Consider the following 21,703-nt stretch of genomic DNA (forward strand, 5'->3'; position numbering starts at 1 on the left):
TTTTTATTTTGTCTATTTTAAAGATTTGGATCATTGCAATAAATAAATAATGATGATTTTGCTTGTTTTATTTTTAACTAGCTTAATAACCTACGTATTACACGGGAAAAATAAAAAAACTCTCATTTTGATATGTTGAAAAATGTATGTTATGTCAAGTGTTTCAATAGTAAAAGAAATATATGACTTAAAAAAACATATAACTCATTTGCATACTTATTAATATAACAAACTGATAAATGTTTTGCTTTTTGAATTATTGAAGCATTTTTAAACCTGTTATAGAATATTTCATTAAAATAATATAATGAAAACTCATTTAAAAGTTAAAACTCATTTCATTCATGAATAACACAAAATAAAAAGAAAAAATTCAAAAAGTTGTACAACTTTGTTTATAATGCTATGTCATATTTTTACAAACGCATAATAGCATAGATTAAAATTAAGATGTATAAAACTTTTTATACTTTTAATGAGAAAAAAGTTTTCGTCAATTATAGCACTCTAAATATGCATATAAAAAATATTATACATCTTAAAAGTATTAACATTAAGATACTTAAAAGTAAAAATACTTGGCTATTTCTTAAAACTTAACATATTTTAAGTTGAAATTAGTAAAAATGATTATTTTTTTGAACCACTAACAAAAAAAATTAGCTATATCTAATTTCTTGTATATTAATGAGTTAAAAAAGCAAAAAGTTAACTAATAAATGATGTTATAAATTATCTAAGTAAAAAAGAAAAAAAAATTATAAGAAATTTTTTAATAATGCCAAGTAAGTTTATTTTTATAAATAATAATTGTAAACAAAACTTTTTTTATTTATATAATAGATTAGAGAAAAAGTTAGCGTTACAGCGTAAGGGCCTGTTTGTTTTTGTAGTCATTAAGTGACTAAATTGATACAGTGACTGGATGGATAAATAATGTCTGTACTTTTTTGTTTATTAAGTTAAAAAATCAAATATTTTCAATGACTTAATGGATTAAATATTTTTGATTAAGTTACGACTTATTTATTAAATCATTAAACAAACACCACGTAAGTTGAATATGACAAGTATTTGACGATGTCTGTTGAATCCTCTTGCCAATTAATTATTAAGGACGATATGTGTCTTGTAATTAAATAAAGTTTTTGACTTTTTTCTGATACATGGGTACGCTACATGCATTATTTGTGATTTATATGAGTCCAACTATTTTCATACATATATATGCTAGTCTTCATAATCTCAATATATATATATATATATATATAAAGTAAATATCAAAATAATAAATAATAAAACATGTAACAAATATGAGCAAAACAAATTTAAAAGAATAAACTCTTTTGTAATAGAAAAAGAAGTCATGATCAAACTACAATTAGCTACAAAATAAATTAAAAGAGATAACAATAACATAACAATTAAATATTAAATAAACAAACACGAACATGATAAACAAAATAAAATTAAAGTGTTATAATAAAAACGGTATGTTTTTTTTGAGCTAACTGATTGAAAATGCAGCTAGGGAACTTTCACTCATTTTTTTGTTGTATCCATCTATCTTTCAAATCTCATATTCTATGCATTTATTATTCAATTTCACAATATTGTATGCATCAAATGATCAAAAGTAACATGAAATAACTAAATTACTTTTAATAACTTTTTGATATTGTAGTAATAACAATTAAATGCAGAAGTAAGATGTCTACTAATTGAGAGAATTATATTGAATGTTAGAAGTACAAATTATTGCTAGTTTTTACATTTTAATAATCAAAACCCTCTTTGCCATTATGTTTTGAAAGTAAATATGTGATATATCAAAATGACATCATCAATTGTAACAAACATGTTGAGAGGTTGTACAATATAATTTTTGGACTTCTTCCCTTTATAGTTACCATAATCAAGTAATCGATTTTTTAGATGCTTTAAAAAATAAACATGCAAAATGATGGCTATAACTGGACTCGAAAACATGATTTTTTGATTCGTGACTTGAAACGTGACTTGACTTGTAAGAGTCAAGACTTTTTTAAATATTACATAATATAATATAATTATATATATATATATGTGTGTGTGAGACATCTTTATAAACAAAATATAAATTCATTATCTTAATACATTTACCAAAATATTACATATTCAATAATTTTTAGTAAAAAAATTACAATTTATCTTCAGATTTGCAATAAAAGGAACAAAACTACGTAGATAACACACAAAGTAATGTAGCAATAATATAACATTTGTGAAATTTGACTTCGTTGACTAGTTAATTATATGTAGAATTTGATTTACTAATTTAGTTGGTAATATATGATCGAGTTCATTTGTGGTCCAAATTTGTGTTCAATGTGCTATTGGGGGTTAATTTATTGTTTTAATTGAGAATACGATACTTCGCGATGTTTAATTTAACTAGAAACGTTGATTGGCTTATCCATGGGTTGACCCTAACCCATGACCCACTTTTATAACCTAAACCTATCCCCATCCCCATCCCAACACTTACACTTTCGCATCCACTCATTCATTCTTATCTTTTCTCTCTCTCACTAAATGCAAGATTCTCTCTCTCTCTCTAAATTCCTAGCTCATTTATTGCTCTTCAAACAAGATTTGTGAAAGAATCATTATCCTTATCATCATCTTAACATTATATCAAAAATTGGGCCTCTCAAGTGTAAGGAATCTCTTCTTTCGAGTCAAATTCCGGTTTAACACTTTGGTGGAAGATTTGGTAAGTTAAATTCATCTCAAATTCATTTCTTTATGTTTATAAACATGTTTCAAAGTCAAATATAATAGTTCTTGGTCATAATCGGGTCAAAAACGAATTTGTTAGGGTTTCATTATGGTTTGAAATGGGTCAAGGACCGATTTGAGCAAGATTTAAGGTTATGGATCGATTTTGTGTAGTGGTTTATGTTCATTAATGTTCAAACATACTTGCTTATGTTCAAACTGAGTTTAGACGTTCCTCAAACCGATTTCTAGGTCAAATATGGAGTTACGGTGGTGTTTGGGTCGTGTTTAGCTCAATGTGTGTGTGCAGGTCCATTTTTGTACAGGCCTGGCGTCTCATACGCCCCACTTGGCGTATGAGACGGTGGTCTCCTCTTGTCATTTTTGATCCTTTACGCTCGCACCTCCTGATTTACGCTAAAATAGGTGAGTCAAGACGCCAAAATGTCCAATTATAGGTCGGCGTATGAGACGCCAATGTTGGCGGGTGAGAAGTGAAGCAAGACTGTCCCAGCATCTGAGACGCCAAGCTCCAACGTATAGGACGTTGGTTAACCACTACCAGTGTAAGAGACGGTCTCATGGGGGGTCTCATAATCCCCCCCCCTCATTCCTTGTTTTCCTGATTCTTCTAGCTTTGCTTACTAAGTTCTTGGATCGAGTCAGGCATTCATTTGATTTCTTCTTGAGTTTCCCTACTGTCATATTCACCTCTTATTATCATCTAGAGTTGTGAATCACATCTAAATCACATGTTATCTAATTACATTTGATTATCATCTGACAAATTTCAAATTTACATAACAAAAAGCCATGTACTGTATTCAATACATTCTTCAATTGTTATTAATATCTTCAAGATCCATTGATGATGACCGATGGACATGATGACCACGATGAAGCCAACAATGGATGTGCCATTTCAATCTGAACGCGATGATGAACTGAACACGGTGGTGGTGGTAGTGGTGGTGCTGGTAAGGGTGTTGTGTTGCTGGTGATTGTCCAAGGTATCAAGAATCAGAAGAAAAAAAAAGAGATATTTGTGTGTATGTTGGTTATTATAATTTGTCTAATGATGTAAATACTCATCTTTGTGTATTTTTCCATATTAATTTTGAGAATAGATGATGGTTGATCCAAGGGATAAGATGTGGCCCTTGAATCTCACCAACTTTTAAAAATTCAAATGATTACATCCCTCTAATTTTACAACATCAATCTTTAACTCCTAAAATAATTACACTACCCTTTTGTATCAATAATCTACACTACTCATTGTCGTAGCTGCCGCCACAGGGAGGACCACTACCACCCAATACCACCGTCGCCGCCATTACACCACCGCATCGTGCAGGCATACAACTAGTATTAATATAGTATTAGTATAATTGCGTCCACCCTCGCCACTGGATTAGCCAAAGCACACACCCATATCGAGCAGGCTCGACCATGTATGCACCATACCTTCGGCGATCACACAAGCTGACTTTAACGCTAAGATAAACTAATTATAACAGTATAGAGAATTTTAGTACCACCGATATATATGATGTATATGTTAAATAAAGGAATCGAGCTTTAGTTTTTATTATTGATCGAGATATCAAAACAGTTACAAAGGATCTCTATTTATACAAGTAATTGAAATTTAATTATGGAAACTAGGATAATATGACCGACTCTAATTCTTGACCATGGACCCTATTCTGGACCGATCTTATATGGGCTTTGATCTTGTATGCTAGGGATATGATGAACCCGTTTTTGATCCCACATTATCTAACACTCCCCCTCAAGTTGAATAGCGGGACTACCAAAATTCAACTTGCTTAAACACTTATGGAACATAGATGTTCCTACTGCTTTGGTTAGAATATCAGCAAGCTATTCTTCAGACTTAACAAAAGGTAGCTTAATAATCTCATTCTCCAATTTTTCTTTCATAAAATAACGATCAACTTCCACATGCTTGGTTCTATCATGTTGAACTGGATTTTATGAGATCTGGATAGCAACTTCATTATCACTCATTATTCGAATGCTTTCTTTAGGAGCAAAACCTATTTCAGTCACAAGCTTTCTCAACCACAATGCTTCAGCTAACCCTCTAGCTATGCCTCTAAATTCTACTTCAGCACTTGATAAGGAAACAACTTTTTGTTTTTTACTTTTCCATGTAACCAAATTACCACCAATCATTGAAAAATAACCAGAAGTTGACCTTCGATTACCTTTATCTCCTGCCCAATCTGCATCTGTATATATCTGAACCTTGAGATGACCATTAGCTTTCAATAACACTCCATGATCTGAAGTCCCCTTAAGATACCTTATAATTCGTAAAACTGCACCCATATGGTCTTCTTGAAGTTGATGCATAAACTGACTTACCACACCAACAGCATATGCTATGTCTGGACGAGTATGAGCCAGATAAATAAGTTTCCCCACCAAACTTTGATATCTATCTTTATCAGCAGCTTTAGCTTTTGTCTTCACAAATAACTTCTGATTGATGACCATTGGTGTATCTGCTGGTTTGCAATCAATCATTCCTGTTTCAGCTAGAAGATCCAGAATATACTTCTTCTGACATATAAAAATTCCATGTTTGGATCTTGAAACTTCTATTCCAAGAAAATACTTCAGATCTCCCAAATCCTTCATCTCAAATTCTGCAAACAAAGCTGTTTTTAGTTTGTTCATTTCATTTTCATCATTTCCTGTGATAATCATATCATCAACATAAATTATTATACATGTCACTAGATTTCCTCTATGACGAAGGAATAAAGTGTGATCTGAGTTACTTTGTTGATATCCATATTTCTTCATGGCAAAAGTAAACCTTCCAAACCAAGCTCTAGGTGACTGTTTAAGCCCATATAAGGACTTTTTCAACCTACACACTTCCCCATGTTTAAAATTATGAGAAAAACCTGGAAGAGCTTCCATATATACTTCTTCTTCCAATTCTCCATGTAAAAAGGCATTCTTGGCATCATATTGATAAAGAGACCATCCCTGATTTGCTGCTATTGAGAAAAGAACCCTTATAGTATCTAGCTTTGCAACTGGAGAAAAAGTTTCTGAATAATCAATGCCATAGGTTTGAGTGTATCATTTGGCAACAAGTCTTGCTTTGTATCTTTCTACATCTCCATTTGGTTTATATTTGATGGTATATATCCATCTGCATCCTACTGGATTCTTTCCTGTTGGAGGAACACACTTTTCCCATGTATCATTCTTAATAAGAGCTTTCATTTCACTATCCATAGCATCTTTCCAGTTCTTTAACTTCAAAGCATGTTCTACTCCTGATGGAAGCTCTTCTGAATATAATTTTGCTGCAAATGCTTTAGCTTCTTCAGAGGAAACACCATCTGTAACATTAGCAAAGTTACCTACCGGATATTTAGTAGATCGAGAACTTTTTTCTGGAGAATATCGCTTTGCAGTATTCCTCTGGTAGACCTCAGTGGAAGAATATATCATTCTGGAGCATTCGCTGAAGTTACTGCTTCTATATTGTCTGGCTTTCCATTAACATTTTCCTCTGGCTCTTCATTAACATTTCCATGTACTTCATTAGCTGGAATATCCATATCATTCAAAATCTGGCTTGGTTCAGAATTACTTACCTCGGATATCAGGTCTGGACTTGGGTTGTGGTTGTGAGAGGAGGAGGACTGTAAATCTTTATCTGGATCTGGAGTCTGAACTTCTGATGAATTAGATGAGTATTGAAGCCAACTCAGTGGGTCACTTTGTTCCTCCCCCTGACCACTGAGCTCTTGAGAGTAAAAGTACTTGGTTTCCAAAAAATCACAATTCATCGTAGTAAACATACGATGAGTTTTAGGATTATAACATCTATACCCCTTTTGAGTAACCCCATATCCCACAAAAACACATTTTTCAGCACACGGTTCGAGTTTATTACGATAGGATTTTGGAATATGAACAAAAACTGTACATCCAAAAACTCTAGTAGGCAAAGTAAGAACTGATGGGAGTTTATGAAACTTAGAGAGGACTTTCAAAGGGGTTTTCATTTTGAGAATTTTTGTAGGGAGACGATTTAGCAGGTAGGTAGCAGTAGCTAAAGTTTTGCGCCAAAAACTTTTAGGGACTAAGGACTCAATAATAAGTGCCCTAGTCATTTCTAAAAGAATCCTATTTTTCCTTTCAGCCACCTCATTTTGTTCGGGAGTGTGTGGACAAGTGGTTTGATGAATTATTCCTTTGGATTGAAAAAACTGGTTTATTTGAGAATTCACATATTCTCCACCAATCATTTTGTTCTCATGATTTTGATAGATTTTTGAAATTGAGTTTGGACCATGTTATAGAAAACAGTGAACCTATCATAAACTTCATCCTTATTTTTCAAAAAATAAATCCATGTCATTCGGGTGTAATCACCAACAAAAATCACAAAATACTTGAAATTATGTCCACCAACAACCGGTGCAGGACCCCACACATCAGAATGAACCAACGAAAAAGGAAAATCAACTCTAGTATTACGAGGCTTAAAAGATTGCCTATGACTTTTTGCTAGAATGCAAGTTTCACAATCAATCCTTTTATTCAACAGAAAGAGTTTAGGAAATAAAATATGCAAATAACTAACTGACGGATGTCCCAATCTTCTATGCCATAACCATGCTTCTCTTTCACTAGTTCCATGAGCAAGCATGAATCCCACTTTCAGTAACTTCATCAACATAGTACAGTCCTTCTCTCTCAGTGCCACGCCCAATGATCCGTCCCGTCCTGATATCCTGTAACAAACAAAAAGTTGGATGCATGAGAACTGAGCAATTAAGTTCCTTTGTCACATAACTGATTGACAAAAGTTTGTGAGACAAAGATGGAACATAAAGACAATTAGTTAAATTGATGTTTGGGGAAATCATAACCGATCCTCCATTCATAACATCCATTTTCCCTTTATTAGCAGCACTAATATGAGTCTTTCTTGGTTTTGTAAAAGCAGAAAAATCTGATATATCATAAGTCATAGTGTCGGTAGCACCACAATCGAAAATCCAAGACCCATTCGCTTTAGATTGATCAGATCGGGCCATAAATCCCTTTGCTATGGGTTTCGGCCCACTTATATCCTTTGGCCCACTTATCCACCTTGGCCGAGTCCTTTTATTGAGCCCACTACCCAACCCTAAATCATTTTCCCCAAACTTATTTGTATTAAAAGATGTTTCTGGGAAAAGAAAATGTTTTTGTCTATTTATATATGTGTGTGGCTGCTGCTTTCAGAGTATAAACTCTCTCTTCTTACCATCTACCACCGAAAAATCCATCCCATCTCCACCCTCAGCCGCCGCTACTCCACCAAAACCCTTCTCTGATTTCCGGCCATCACTGCTACTGCTTTCCTTGGTGGGGTTCGTTCGAGCGGTAGAGGGTTTATTTCTCTCTGATGGGTTGTATCGCCGGCCCTTTTTATTTTCCGTCCACCACGATGGATATCCGATAAACCGGAAGCATTGATCTTTGGTATGTCTTTTCATACCACATTCATCACAAAGGAGATCGGACTTATCATCTTGAATCATGGGTTTTTTTTTATCATTAACCCGATTGATTCGTTTGGTGGCAAACCCAAATCCATCTTCTTCTTTTATCATCAAACCGGTGGCTATGCCTTGTGTTCCTTCGATGTCAGTGATGGTTGCTCCCAAAATCTTTTTGTGAGCGGCCTCTTTCCGTATGGTGGCATACGCGGCTTCAGCCGCCCGGAAATGGGTCGGTTATGAGAATTCCCTTTTGGTTGATTCATACTTTCGATCTAATCCGTTCAAAATTTGAAATAATTTTTGTTCGGATCGGATTCTATTATAAGTTTTGATATCTTCAAGGCATGTCATAAGGTTTGGATCGTGACGATCGATTTCACCCCAGACACCTTGAAGTATAATCCAGAAATCTTCGAGTGATTTGTCACTTTGCTTGAGCTCGTTGGCCTTGACGTGCAGATTAAAGTTTGTAAGCTTGTCTTTCCCGCTGCTGTAAGTGATAACTAAAGCATCCCAGAGTTCTTTAACAGTGGAATATTCGGTAAGGTTTCCGGCTAATATTGGTTTGATGTTTTGAATGAGCCACGAGAACACAGTCAGGTCTTCTTGTTCCCATGACTCATACTCTTCAGCTGTTGTTTTTTCTGGTGGTTTTTTGGTTAAGTGTGATAAAAGAGCTTTTGATCGACCACTTATGGCAACCCGAATCATTTGGGTCCATAGGGAGTAATTGGTACTGGTTAGCTTTAAATTGATTTGGAGATTGTCGGATAGTTTGGGATTATGAGATTGATGATTATTGTTTTGCAAAAAATCGGCTAATTGTAATGCCAAGTCTTTACCAGAGCCGCCGGCCGCTTCTCCGGTCATGGTGGCTTAGGTATTGATTTAGGTAATACAAATTGAGGGATTAGAATCGGTAGATGATGATGCCCAGGTTGCTTAGGGCTCTATTTATACATGTTAAATAAAGGAATCGAGCTTTAGTTTTTATTATTGATCGAGATATCAAAACAGTTACAAAGGATCTCTATTTATACAAGTAATTGAAATTTAATTATGGAAACTAGGTTAATATGACCGACTCTAATTCTTGACCATGGACCCTATTCTGGACCGATCTTATATGGGCTTTGATCTTGTATGCTAGGGATATGATGAACCCGCTTCTGATCCCACATTATCTAACAGTATACACTATGTGTTATGTTTTAACTGCAAAAAGTGACAGAAGTTTAGTTGGAACAAATCATGGTTTATAATGGGGTGGTGATACTTAAAAACACTTCGCATTTGGTTCACAAGTTCTGATAAAATCTGATGGAAATGGAATTTAATTCCTTTCTTAGTGCGTTTGGTTGCTCAATAATGAAGAAATATCATTCTGTTGGAATGTAAACATTCCATGGGGATTGGGGAAGGAATCTCATTCCGTCTGTCACTTAAATCTTGAAAAAATGAAAAACATTATGTCAAATTCTATTCCATTTTCAACTCTTTTAACAGATTTCATTCCTTTCAAAAATATTCTGTGAAGCAAACACACCATTAATTTGTTGGTGCAACTGACAATGAAAACGGAGAGATGGACCAGATGAACATTCAAAGGTATAATGTTAAAAAGTGTTGATGATGTCTATATATGACAAAAAAAAATTAAGGATAATTAAAGGTTACATATGTCGGTAGAAAACAATTTGCATCCTTCTTAATTTGTAATTTGTATTGTGGTCGATCAACTAATTACATAGTTAGAATACGAATATATCTCATAGATTATAGCATCATGATTCCATGTCTAAAACTAGTTACAACTACACCAAATTATGCCGCATTACGGCATTAATTAGTACTGGAGGACAATCTCTGATTGTTTATGTAAATGTAAATATCGTCATTGCATATTTGGTATCCTTTTGGGATAGAAACAGATAGCACAAGGTCATAGATTTAAGCTCAGATACCGGTGTTGAGTGATGCCCCCACCACCTAGATAGGCAGCCGATTATAGGCCTATTTGGATTGCCGGTTATCAACAATCGGCATCACTTTGGGAGTTTGAAACAATAAATTAATAAGAATAGCAATACAATAGACGAAAAATAATGCACATTCAACGAGAGTACCGGTTATCAGTAATAGAATAAAGAAAGAAAAAAAGTATGATATTTCAATATATTGACACACCATCTTTTTCTTTTTTAAAAAAAAATAATAATACCGAGATGATTTTGCGCTACTTTTCATCTTGTACGAAGTTGTTAAATCCTTAATCTAAACCTTTGATTCTATGGGTCAGGTGTAGCAATTTGATGCCCTCCCCATTCCTTAATTCTCCTTCCAGCAATGGAGGCCTGCATTCCAAATCGAAATCAAACCGATTGTGTTGTAAGTAGTGATATTTTGTATGTCTAACACAGTTGGAATAGATTTGGTGAAGTTGATGCATTCACACAATGCTGCTATGACCAAAAAAAAAAAAGTTTTAAAATAGAATGAACTAAAAATGGTGGTATAATAAAGTACCTCTGTATTCCAATTTGTTGTGTAAACAAACCAAAACAAGATCGAGGTCTGCACCACTGTTCCTGTCAACATCCCGATCCATATTCCCTGAAAGTTGCTAGTGACGTCATTAGCTTATTGTAACAACAGTCCAAACGCATGAAATTGAACTAAAACAAATAATGACTCACTTGTACACCCATGTTGATTGCGAAACCCAAAGAGAGTCCTAGAGGTATTCCAAATATGTAGTAACACGCAATGTTCACATAAGCAACTGCAGCTTGCCATCCAGCCCCTATAGCCACACCTGCATTTGTTTTCAATTGATTTTTTAGTGCATCATCTTATTAGCCATCACCCTGAAGAATGATAGTAAATATATGTTGTAGTTTAAACCTACTTGTCAGATCAGGTTTCATTTGTAATGGGTCAAACAGGTCAAATGTAGCAATTTAGATACGAAAAAAAATAAAAGAATAGAAAGTGGTTAAACAAGTCAAGTGTCACTTAAGGCTCGTTAAAGGCTTACAATGTAGAAAATGGTTGTATTTGTTGTTTAGATGAAATAAGTTTTGCAATCATAACAAACCTGCCCATTTCAACCCCCACACTGTAATTACATTCTTTGACACGAAGCTGTTTTGACAATAAGACCTATTACCACCCAACCTCCTATTTTGCTACCTCTAATAACGGATGTATATATACCTGAAAGTGCAGGTTGAATATTGTTAATGACAATGCAAGTTGCTAGGAGAGGAGTAAGTTTGTAAACTGCTTTTTGAACTTCTGCACTATCTGCAAATAAGCTAGGATACTGGTTCCGGAAGATAATAAGAAGGATGGCAAGCAAAAGGCCGATTAGAAATGCTGAAACCACAACCACCACCACCGAGAATTTTGCAGTTTTTGGGTGTGCAGCACCTAATTCATTTGATACCCTTACACTGCATCCGTAATCAATATTGGATGGTTTTCAATTGAGAAGCATCTTATTTTGGGTTTTCATGATTTAAACAATAAGGATTTACGCTTTACCTGATAGCCGCATTGAATCCAATAGCTACCATCACTACCCATCCCACAATGTTTGTACTGCAAAAAACCAGAAACAGTTCATTTTGCTGAAGCGTTTAGCAAACGCTTCCAAGTAACTAATACATTCACGAAAGACTAGATCACAAGGACGATGAAGCATAGCAAAAGGTTAAGCAAATGAAGTTTTCATGGACCATCTAGAAATTTTATATGATAGCAACGTCAAGTGGTCTGATACGAGCCCAACTGAGCCCAGCTCGTCCAGCCCACAAGAAGATGCCACTAGCATGATGCAAAGGCCCAAGAGGCTATATAAGGTCCCTGCACGTTATCTGGAATAAAGACTGAGTCTCCAACTGCTTCCTACAATTATGAACCATTATTTTCTTTTTTTGTTTGCATGATTATGTTACTGCATGTAGTGGTGATAGGATAAATAATCACGTTTCCTGTTTCTTAGCAACTGAATAAAGTGCACGATAGGTAATGTAGCATATTTAAGGAACCTTTGCTTTTTGAATGAAGATGAGAAAATTGTCCCAAAAAAATTGTTCTTGTTCTTTCTCTGTTCTTAGGAGTTTGTAGGTTCTCTCTGTGAACCTAACAATTGGTGCTTTCATTCACGTTCCAACCTCCACCATGCCACCAAAAAAAGACTCTGCTGATGAACCCTCCATTGCCGATCAACTGTCTCAATTAATTGCAGCCTCCACCGCTGCTGCCACTAGATCATCAGAATCGGCTACTCAAACTGCAGCTTTAGTTGAAGCCACCAACAACCTCACCCTCAAAATTGATTCTCACATATCAAACACCACTGATCTTGTCCACCAACTGTCACTTGAAACCCCTAAAACAAACAAAAACAAACACGAAACCCCACCATCCTCGTCTAAAAACACAAACGAACCACGACCACCCAAGATTGTTCTACCCACATTTGATGGAACCAATTCACTTGGTTGGATTTTCCAAGCCGAAAGTTACTTCTCATATTACAAAATTCCCCCGGGTGAGCGCGCTTCCTTGACAGCCTTCTACTTCGTTGGTGATGCCCTCTCTTGGTACCAACATCTTTCTAACAATGATCTCTTGGGCACATGGGACGAGTTCAAACGAGAGGTTGAATTGCGTTTCGGACCATCAACCTATGAAAATCACGAAGCAACACTTTTCAAACTTCGTCAAGTGACAACAGTTGCAGCATACCAAACTGAGTTTGAAAAGATAAGTAATCGTATTATTGGGTTATCGCAAGAAACCTTAAAGAATTGTTTTATTTCTGGGCTAAAGGTCGAGATCCAATCAGAGTTGGCTATTTTGAAGCCCACGACTCTACATCAAGCATGTGCATTGGCTAGATTAGTCGAAGATAAATTTGGCTTAACCTCCAGAAACAAAGTACCGTATAACCCCAAAACCACTACATCTCCTGTTCTCTCACTTCCACCGTCAATTACCCCACCATCTCACCAGACTCATTTAACCGGAAAATCTGTAACTAACATCATGCCACCCTTAGTCTCCAACCCACCTAAACAACTACCCTTCACTAAACTCTCACCAGAAGCTATACAACAGCGTCGGAAAGAAGGGCTTTGTTTCAATTGCCCGGAAAAATTCTTTCCCCGTCACAAGTGTTCTCCCCCTCAATTTTTGTTAATCGTGGATAACGATGACCGAGACACTTCTTCAACGGATACAGAAGACACTATAACCACAGAACCAGCCACACCACAATACTTTTCACTCTCAGATGCAGCATTTTTCGGCATCTCATCGGGCCAAACACTACGTGTTATCGGTTATATCAACTCAAAACGCGTCACTATTCTTATCGATTGTGCCAGCACTTACAACATAATACAACCACGAGTCGCATCACAATTGCAGTTACATAGCAACCCAATACAACCATTTTCGGTCATGGTTGGAAACGGGCAGTTTATTCGATGCACCGGGTATTGTCCTGATGTCAGTCTACAACTGCAACAAGCCAAGTTTCAACTTCCTTTTTATATCTTACCTATTGAAGGAACAGATGTCGTATTGGGTCTTGCATGGCTGGCCCCATTGGGCAGACTCACGGCTGACTTTTCAGTGCCAGAAATTTCTATTCAAAAGGACGGTCAAACACACACTCTTAAAAGAGAACCTTTGGTTAACTCAATCTCTCCAAGCTCATTATCAGTACTCTTGAGGCACAGATCAGTAGCATCTCTTCATACACTGATTTACCAACCTTCACCACCACCCGAAAATGTGACTTGTTCACTTCCCACCCATGATGACCCAACAATCACCAAAATCCTTTTTTGCTTCCAGAAACTCTTTCAAAAGCCACATAGCTTACCACCCAGCCGACCTCATGACCACCACATCCCATTGAAAGATGCAACTCAACCGATTAATGTAAAACCATATCGATACCCGCATTTCCAAAAACAGATTATGACTGAGTTGATTACTGAAATGTTGCGGGATGGTGTTATACGGCCTAGCCAAAGCCCCTACAGCCCCCCAGTTTTATTGGTCAAGAAAAAGGACAGGTCATGGCGGTTTTGTGTAGACTATCGTGCCCTCAACGCAACCATAGTTCGTGATCGTTTTCCATACCTACGATCGATGAACTATTAGATGAGCTTCATGGAGCCACGATTTTCTCAAAAATTGATCTTCGATCGGGTTACCACCAAATACGGGTTGTTCCAGAAGACATCCACAAGACCGCTTTTCGAACTATGGATGGCCACTTCGAGTTTCTCGTAATGCCGTTTGGCCTTACGAATGCACCGTCTACATTCCAATCTGCCATGAATGACTTGTTCCGTCCAGTTTTACGCCGATTCGTCTTGGTATTTTTTGATGATATCCTTGTCTATAGTGATACCGCTGACAATCACTACTCACACCTTTGGTATGTGTTTCAAACTCTACTTGACAATAAATATCATGCAAAACCTTCCAAATGTGTGTTTGTTGTTCATGAAGTCTCGTTTTTAGGCCACCGAATATCATCTCAAGGTGTGGCCCCTGAACCCGATAAACTGACTTCTATCCAGAAGTGGCCACAACCTAACTCATTTACTACCCTACGTGCCTTTTTAGGACTCACCGGCTATTATCGTCGTTTCGTACCCCATTATGCCAAAATTGCCACCCCACTTACCGATCTTTTAAAAAACCCAAATTTTAAATGGTCAGAACAAGCCCAGGAAGCCTTTTTACAGCTTAAAGCCCAAATGGTTGAATTAATTACACTTGCCCTCCCTGATTTTTCACAAGTCTTTGATGTCACAACAGACGCCTCGGGAACGGCAATAGGGGCTGTTCTATCACAGTCAAACCGCCCGATCTCCTTCTTCAGTAAGAAGTTGTGCCCGACAATGCAAGGCCAATCCACCTACATCAAAGAGCTTTATGCCATAACCGAGGCTGTAAAAAAATGGCGCCAGTACCTTTTGGGTAGAAAGTTTCAAGTTTACACTGATCACCATAGCCTTAAACATCTTCTTACCCAAACCATACAAACACCCGCGCAACAAAAATGGATCACTAAACTAATGGGGTATGATTTTGAGCTTAACTATACACCAGGAAAAGATAACCGTGTGGCTGATGCCTTGAGTCGTGTCGAAATGCCGATGCACTTAGCCCTCTCTCACCCGACTGCTCCATGGTTAAATGAGATCAGGAAGTATTTTCAAGAATCAGACCTGGGCAAAGAACTTATTCAGAAAATCACAGCTGCCCCGGGTTCATTTCCTCATCATTCAATCCGACAAGGCTTGGTTCTAATAAATGGGAAGATCATGGTTCCCCCTGTTAGCGACTTAAGGTCAAAATTACTTCAGGAATTTCACTCATCCTATCTTGGGGGCCATTCAGGTGTAAACGCCACTATCAAACGGCTATCCACATCATTCTCTTGGCTTGGTTTGCGACGTGATGTGGCCAAATTCGTTAGAGAATGTACAGTTTGTCAAACCACAAAAACACCAAACCACAAACCTTATGGGCTCTTGCAACCACTTCCCATTCCATCCACCCCATGGGCCGATATATCAATGGATTTCATTACAAGTCTGCCACCTTCTAAAGGAAAAACCGCAATATGGGTGATTGTGGATAGGTTATCCAAGTTTGCTCATTTTTTTCCTCTGCCCAGTCATTACACTGCTGCGTCATTGGCTTCCATGTTTCTGAAAGAAGTGTATCGTCTTCATGGCCTCCCATCTTCAATTGTCTCTGATCGTGACCCCATATTTTTGAGCCGTTTTTGGACCGAGTTATTCAAGCAAATGGGGACAAAGTTAATGCACTCTAGTGCATACCATCCACAAACGGATGGACAAACGGAGGTGGTTAATCGCTGTTTGGAAGCTTACTTACGGGCATTTGTGTTTGACGAACCAACAAAATGGCAACGGTACCTCTACCTTGCTGAATTTTCGTACAACACAACTCACCACTCAACAATTAATATGACTCCATTTATGGCAGTCTATGGTCGAGAAGCAACTACGATACATGAGTATGTTCCTGGTACTACTAATAATGCTTCAATTGATTCTTCACTCCTTGAACATCAACGCATCTTGGCGTTTTTAAAAGAAGCTATGGTTCGTGCTCGTGATCAAATGGTAAAACAAGCAAATAAAAAGCGTCTCGATAAGGAGTTCCAAGTTGATGATCTTGTGTACTTGCGCCTAAAGAACTACCGCCAGAAATCGGTTGAAGAACGGAAAAGTAAAAAGTTGTCACAACGTTTTTTTGGCCCTTACAAGATTGTAGAATGGATAGGTAAGGTTGCCTATCGCCTTGCTCTACCGGCTGGATCACGCATCCATCCTGTATTTCATGTCTCTCTACTTAAACAGAGCTTTGGGGATCAAAAAACAGATGACAAACCACTGTTGTCGAGTGATAATGAGCACCTTCTCCTTCCCGAGACGGTTCTGAACTCAAGACTGGATGGTAAAGGCAACAAGGAATTTCTTATCAAATGGGAGGGAAGACCACTGGAGGAAGCTACTTGGGAAAATTATGAAGCTTTAACAAAAGACTTTCCTTGCTTTCCCCTCATTGGGGACAATGAAGAATTTCAGGGGGAGGGAATTGATACGAGCCCAACTGAGCCCAGCTCGTCCAGCCCACAAGAAGATGCCACTAGCATGATGCAAAGGCCCAAGAGGCTATATAAGGTCCCTGCACGTTATCTGGAATAAAGACTGAGTCTCCAACTGCTTCCTACAATTATGGACCATTATTTTCTTTTTTTGTTTGCATGATTATGTTACTGCATGTAGTGGTGATAGGATAGATAATCACGTTTCCTGTTTCTTAGCAACTGAATAAAGTGCACGATAGGTAATGTAGCATATTTAAGGAACCTTTGCTTTTTGAATGAAGATGAGAAAATTGTCCCAAAAAAATTGTTCTTGTTCTTTCTCTGTTCTTAGGAGTTTGTAGGTTCTCTCTGTGAACCTAACATGGTCAGCAAAATAACTTGCTACTTGATAAAGAGGTAATAGATTTCATACGATATTAGATAAATGAAAGTTTGATATATAAAAACAAAGACATTGAGAGTTGAATACAGACAATAACAAAACGATTCTAGTTTAATAGATTTCCATTTATTTCATCCTTAAATAATTTATATAATAAACAAGACTAAGTGAAAAGATGAATGATAGTTACCATATTGAAAGTGCATCCACAGCAATTTCAGCATTTTTAAGATAACCAGCAAATAGCACTAGTGCCATAAAATACCATGTTTCCAAGCTGCATTTGGTACACAATTTTTAATAAATTACTTTCTGCACAATGTTGTTCTGTATAAACAATAGTAATAAATATGAAAATGATATATGACCATGAAATGGCTTCTTTGTCAAACCCAAGAAAGTACCCTTTAAAAGCCTGTAGGAAAACTGTAAAAAAGAAGTTACTGAAAATGGTTTGCATGTCTAAGATGATAACAGAGAGAAGCAGAGTCATTTATTTATATATTTAACTGTTTTGGTTGAATTACATATTAGATCTTCTTGGATCATATGAGAATTCAATGAATTTTCTTTTTTTTTTTTAAATACACAATTTAATCTAGATGTTTGAGATATGTAATGGTGCACATATTAATGGATAAATGGTAAACGGATGACGTATTCCTGTTACGCGTTACGCCTTGGGAAGACTAGTCTTTGACTCAGATGTACATGGCCTAATTGGTTATCTCCATGAATGTTTCCAACCCTTTACCTTGGCCACCCCAAAATGTTTACCTAAAGAGATTAGAACCTAAGACTTCTGATGAAAACATTGAGGGCATGTAATGGTACAAATATCATAGTACTAAAGTTTTCAATGCATGCATTTTATTGTAACGATCTAGAAATATACTAAAACAAGATTAAAACGAAAACTGATAAGATATAAACATAATAAGTTCTGGTGCGTTAGGGAAATTGCTTACTCACCAAAGCATAACTGCAGAAGCAAGTGATAGTTTAACAAATCCCCAAAGGTTACGAAACGCAACCCAACTAAAGCCAGACCATGCTCGACCACATGTCCCGCTAAAAATGTATATCAACTGAGACACCACAATGAGCCACCAAGACAAGTTCAACACCACAGCTCCACCAACGAGCCCCCATCCCAATTTCAACATAAATAACCAACTAAAAAATGTATGCAGAGCGAACACGACCGCTGATATACATGCCATTACCATCATTTTGCTTTGTGATTGCAGAAACTTTGAGATAGGAAAGTTCATGGCATAAGCAAATAGTTGTGGTATCATCCATAGAGCTAATTCCCCAGCTGCGTTTGATATATCCTCTGTTTGACCAATCAATTTCAACAACGGTGTCGCGAAGATGTATAGAAACATCAAAAATAAAGCAGTAACTAATAGTATCACCCAAGATCTTTGCATGTATATCCCTAACATATCTAGCTGCCCTGCTCCATATGCTTGCCCACATAATGTCTCCAATGCACTTCCCATTCCAAGCTACTCAAATCATACAACAGTTCATAATCAAAAATTGATAGGCCAATTTCCATTTTCTAACTTATTTTTATCAGACAAATACTCTCACAATAAACAATTATTCACATATACAACAATACTGCTATATGTTTACTTACACTTCTTCACTGTATGAAATAAATGGTCACTGCACGTGGTTCACTTTTGTAGATGTGTACGTTACGTTACATTTATAAGTGCGAATAAATTTATGAAATGATGAAAATGTTGACATCTGAAATTGTAGACATAATAACTTCCAAGTGTAAACAAAGATAACTTTTATCCATAATTAAAAGTAGAGAGATTAACTTGTGACACTCGATTTCTTCACGTATTTTTTTCTTTTGTTTCGGGAATATGGTGTGAAAATATTTCCTACACTTTTAATTATAGAGAGATTTTACATTTGTTCAGGCTTCTAAACACTTTCTCTACAATTATAAGTGTGAAAATTGATAAAAGTTCTTATATATCTTTGCTTTCATAAATCTGCAGAGATGATATACAGAAAATTTTTAAACCTTCGTAAAATTCTGAACAAAGAAAAAAAACCCGAAGAAATGACGTATTTGTTTTTTTAATATTAGATAGAAAAACTACTCGATTTCTATACTAGTAATGAGCCTTGCCTCTATCAAGTGGGCTAATTGCAGTAACATATTAGGGCTAATTATTTATAATATTAACAAAAGTATTTCATCTAAAATTTTAATTCCCTATATAGCTAATTAAATTTATTAATACAAAATTGATAACTAACCATGATACCAAAAGAGAAACCAGCAATGACAGAGTTTTCAACAGAAAAAGCAGCAAGATCAAGAGTTCCAACATGGCCAGCAAACGTTTGGGTGATGGCACCGAGTGAGTACTGACAAACGGATGTAAAAATAGCTGGAGCAGAAAGGTACCAAAGTTTTCTAGACTCCACTCGAAATTGTGTACAAAAATCCTTAATACTAGTGATCGGAGGTATGTCATTAGCATCGACAACAAAGGATGACGGATGAGGGAGGACGGTGATCGGGGATTTAGTACCGTCCTCGTCGAATAGAAGCGGTGATGTGGGGCTGTTTTCCATCGTTATGTTTGCTCAAAGACTGTGACAGAAACAATGTTGTTTTGGAGGGAATGAAGATGAGGAACTATTCTGTTTGAAACAGACTGTTTCTGTGTCAATGTTTCCGTATACTTTTTGGTTTTTTCTTCTTTGAAAATGGTATATTTTTGGATAATTATCGATTTTTGTCAATAGTATATTTGGTAAATAAAAATGTTGTATATCTATACTTTTTATAAATAATATTTTATTTTTGAAAATTTTGAAAAATATGTAATATTTTCAGTTAGCACTCTTTAAAACATTTTCACATACAATACATTAATGAATAAATTACACTATTAATCATTTACTTTTTAAAATATCTACATTAACTTTTTACATCAATTACTTTTACAACACTCACCAACAGTCGTCTCCACCACCACACTGTCACCGCCACGACCATCGCCGTATTTGCACGGGTGTCATATTAGTCGATTAGTAAAACTGTTTGTTGTGAAATAGATAAACATGTGACTTTACATTCACGTTTATTTAAATTATAAACTCGGTAACTTATTAAATGTTCTAACTATTTATAAATCTTATCACTTTATCAATCACACTCAATTTGGTAAGTTGATATTGAGAAAATTGTGATTACAGCTTTTTTTGTTCTGTTGCACATTTTCACACTTTCCTATCAACGGAAATTTTGAGATAAACGTTATGTTTCTTCGTACACCCAACTCTAATTTCAGAAGAAACTCATTCTGTGAAACCTCTATGTCTCCATTCCTAATAATATATTGCTCACACCAAAATTTGAGCCCAAAACCTTCTAATCTCAGTCTCCGTCATATGCCCGTCTATCTATGTATCTATCCATGGTGGTTACATTTTCACACTTTTAATACTAACTCAATAATCGGTGTCACTCCATACAATTTATAGACATAAAGTCTTGATCTTTTATACATGTGATAAGTTATTCGAGCCTCCACTACGCCCTCGTCCACCGCGTATCCCTCCTCTATGGACGAGTCCACGCCGTTAGATCTCGTCTCCATCGGTTCGTCCCTCCAAGGACGAAAAAAAAAAAAAAAACTCAAAAAATTTCACATGGTCTTTGAAATGGCCATCACAACCATCTCAAAAATTCGTTTTCATTTCTTTTTGCAAATGGCTTTCTCCTCAAACAAATTAAACACATACTAAGTAAAAAACTCAATCCATGCTGATATGTTGCACAACTAGGGATGTGCGAATGACCCTTAAACCCGCGACCTATACAAACCCGACCTGGAACGAAACCGAAACACAATACTACATGTTTTGCTATCTGAAAATGGCTGAATCCATTTTGACTTTACTTACAATCTCAAGCAAGCACTATTCTACTACATAACGTGTACGTTTAAAGTTCTTTGCCTTGTTCTGTTCGTTTTTGGAGTTATATGTCCCACTCCTTGTACGTTTAAATTCTGTTCATTTTCCTTCTCTTGTTTGTGCGTTGTAGCATACACTATTTTCTTAATTTTTTATGGATACACGTAGACATGCCAAAAAAAAATGCCAAAAAATCGGTTTTTGGAAAACTGGTTTAAAATACCGAAAACCAAACCAGGAAAAAAAAAAGTTTCTCCCAAACCGGCTCCAATTTTGAAAAGACCGCTGCTTCCAAACCGATATCGGTTTTCAGTTTCTAGAATCGGTTTTTAACAATTCCATATCGGCTCGGTTTTTGTTTTAAGGGGA

At 36.2% G+C, this 21,703-nt stretch overlaps 2 protein-coding genes across 2 annotated transcripts; both read right to left on the reverse strand.

Moving 5' to 3' along the window:
- Positions 1–4,758: 4,758 nt before the first annotated feature.
- On the reverse strand, positions 4,759–5,718 carry LOC122595353 (uncharacterized mitochondrial protein AtMg00810-like). Its single transcript, XM_043767703.1, has 2 exons — positions 5,574–5,718; positions 4,759–5,486 (listed from the first exon to the last, which is right to left on the reverse strand). The coding sequence occupies exons 1-2, from the start codon at positions 5,716–5,718 to the stop codon at positions 4,759–4,761; spliced, it is 873 nt and encodes a 290-aa protein (XP_043623638.1).
- Positions 5,719–10,380: 4,662 nt separating this feature from the next.
- LOC122595350 (protein DETOXIFICATION 29-like) lies at positions 10,381–20,052 on the reverse strand. Its single transcript, XM_043767700.1, has 8 exons — positions 19,664–20,052; positions 18,341–18,882; positions 17,559–17,645; positions 11,856–11,912; positions 11,526–11,764; positions 11,006–11,124; positions 10,836–10,922; positions 10,381–10,663 (listed from the first exon to the last, which is right to left on the reverse strand). Exons 1-8 carry the CDS (start codon positions 19,982–19,984, stop codon positions 10,598–10,600), a joined length of 1,518 nt encoding a protein of 505 aa, XP_043623635.1. The 5' UTR covers positions 19,985–20,052; the 3' UTR covers positions 10,381–10,597.
- Between the last annotated feature and the right edge of the window lie 1,651 nt (positions 20,053–21,703).

Source organism: Erigeron canadensis, chromosome 4, assembly GCF_010389155.1.
Source record: "Erigeron canadensis isolate Cc75 chromosome 4, C_canadensis_v1, whole genome shotgun sequence".
NCBI lineage: Eukaryota > Viridiplantae > Streptophyta > Magnoliopsida > Asterales > Asteraceae > Erigeron > Erigeron canadensis.

What these genes read in the sequence shown, in the direction of transcription:
- LOC122595350 (XM_043767700.1), bottom strand. Translation starts at nt 19,984, where the DNA reads ATGGAAAACAGCCCCACATCACCGCTTCTATTCGACGAGGACGGTACT. An exon ending in GTGGATGCACTTTCAATATG is followed by an intron (nt 11,913 to 17,558) that starts GTAACTATCATT and finishes GGTTTTTTGCAG; the next exon opens with TACAAACATTGTGGGATGGG. An exon ending in TATTCAACCTGCACTTTCAG is followed by an intron (nt 11,125 to 11,525) that starts GTATATATACAT and finishes AAACAAATGCAG; the next exon opens with GTGTGGCTATAGGGGCTGGA.
- LOC122595353 (XM_043767703.1), bottom strand. Translation starts at nt 5,718, where the DNA reads ATGGAAGCTCTTCCAGGTTTTTCTCATAATTTTAAACATGGGGAAGTG. An exon ending in GAAATATGGATATCAACAAA is followed by an intron (nt 5,487 to 5,573) that starts GTAACTCAGATC and finishes TGATTATCACAG; the next exon opens with GAAATGATGAAAATGAAATG.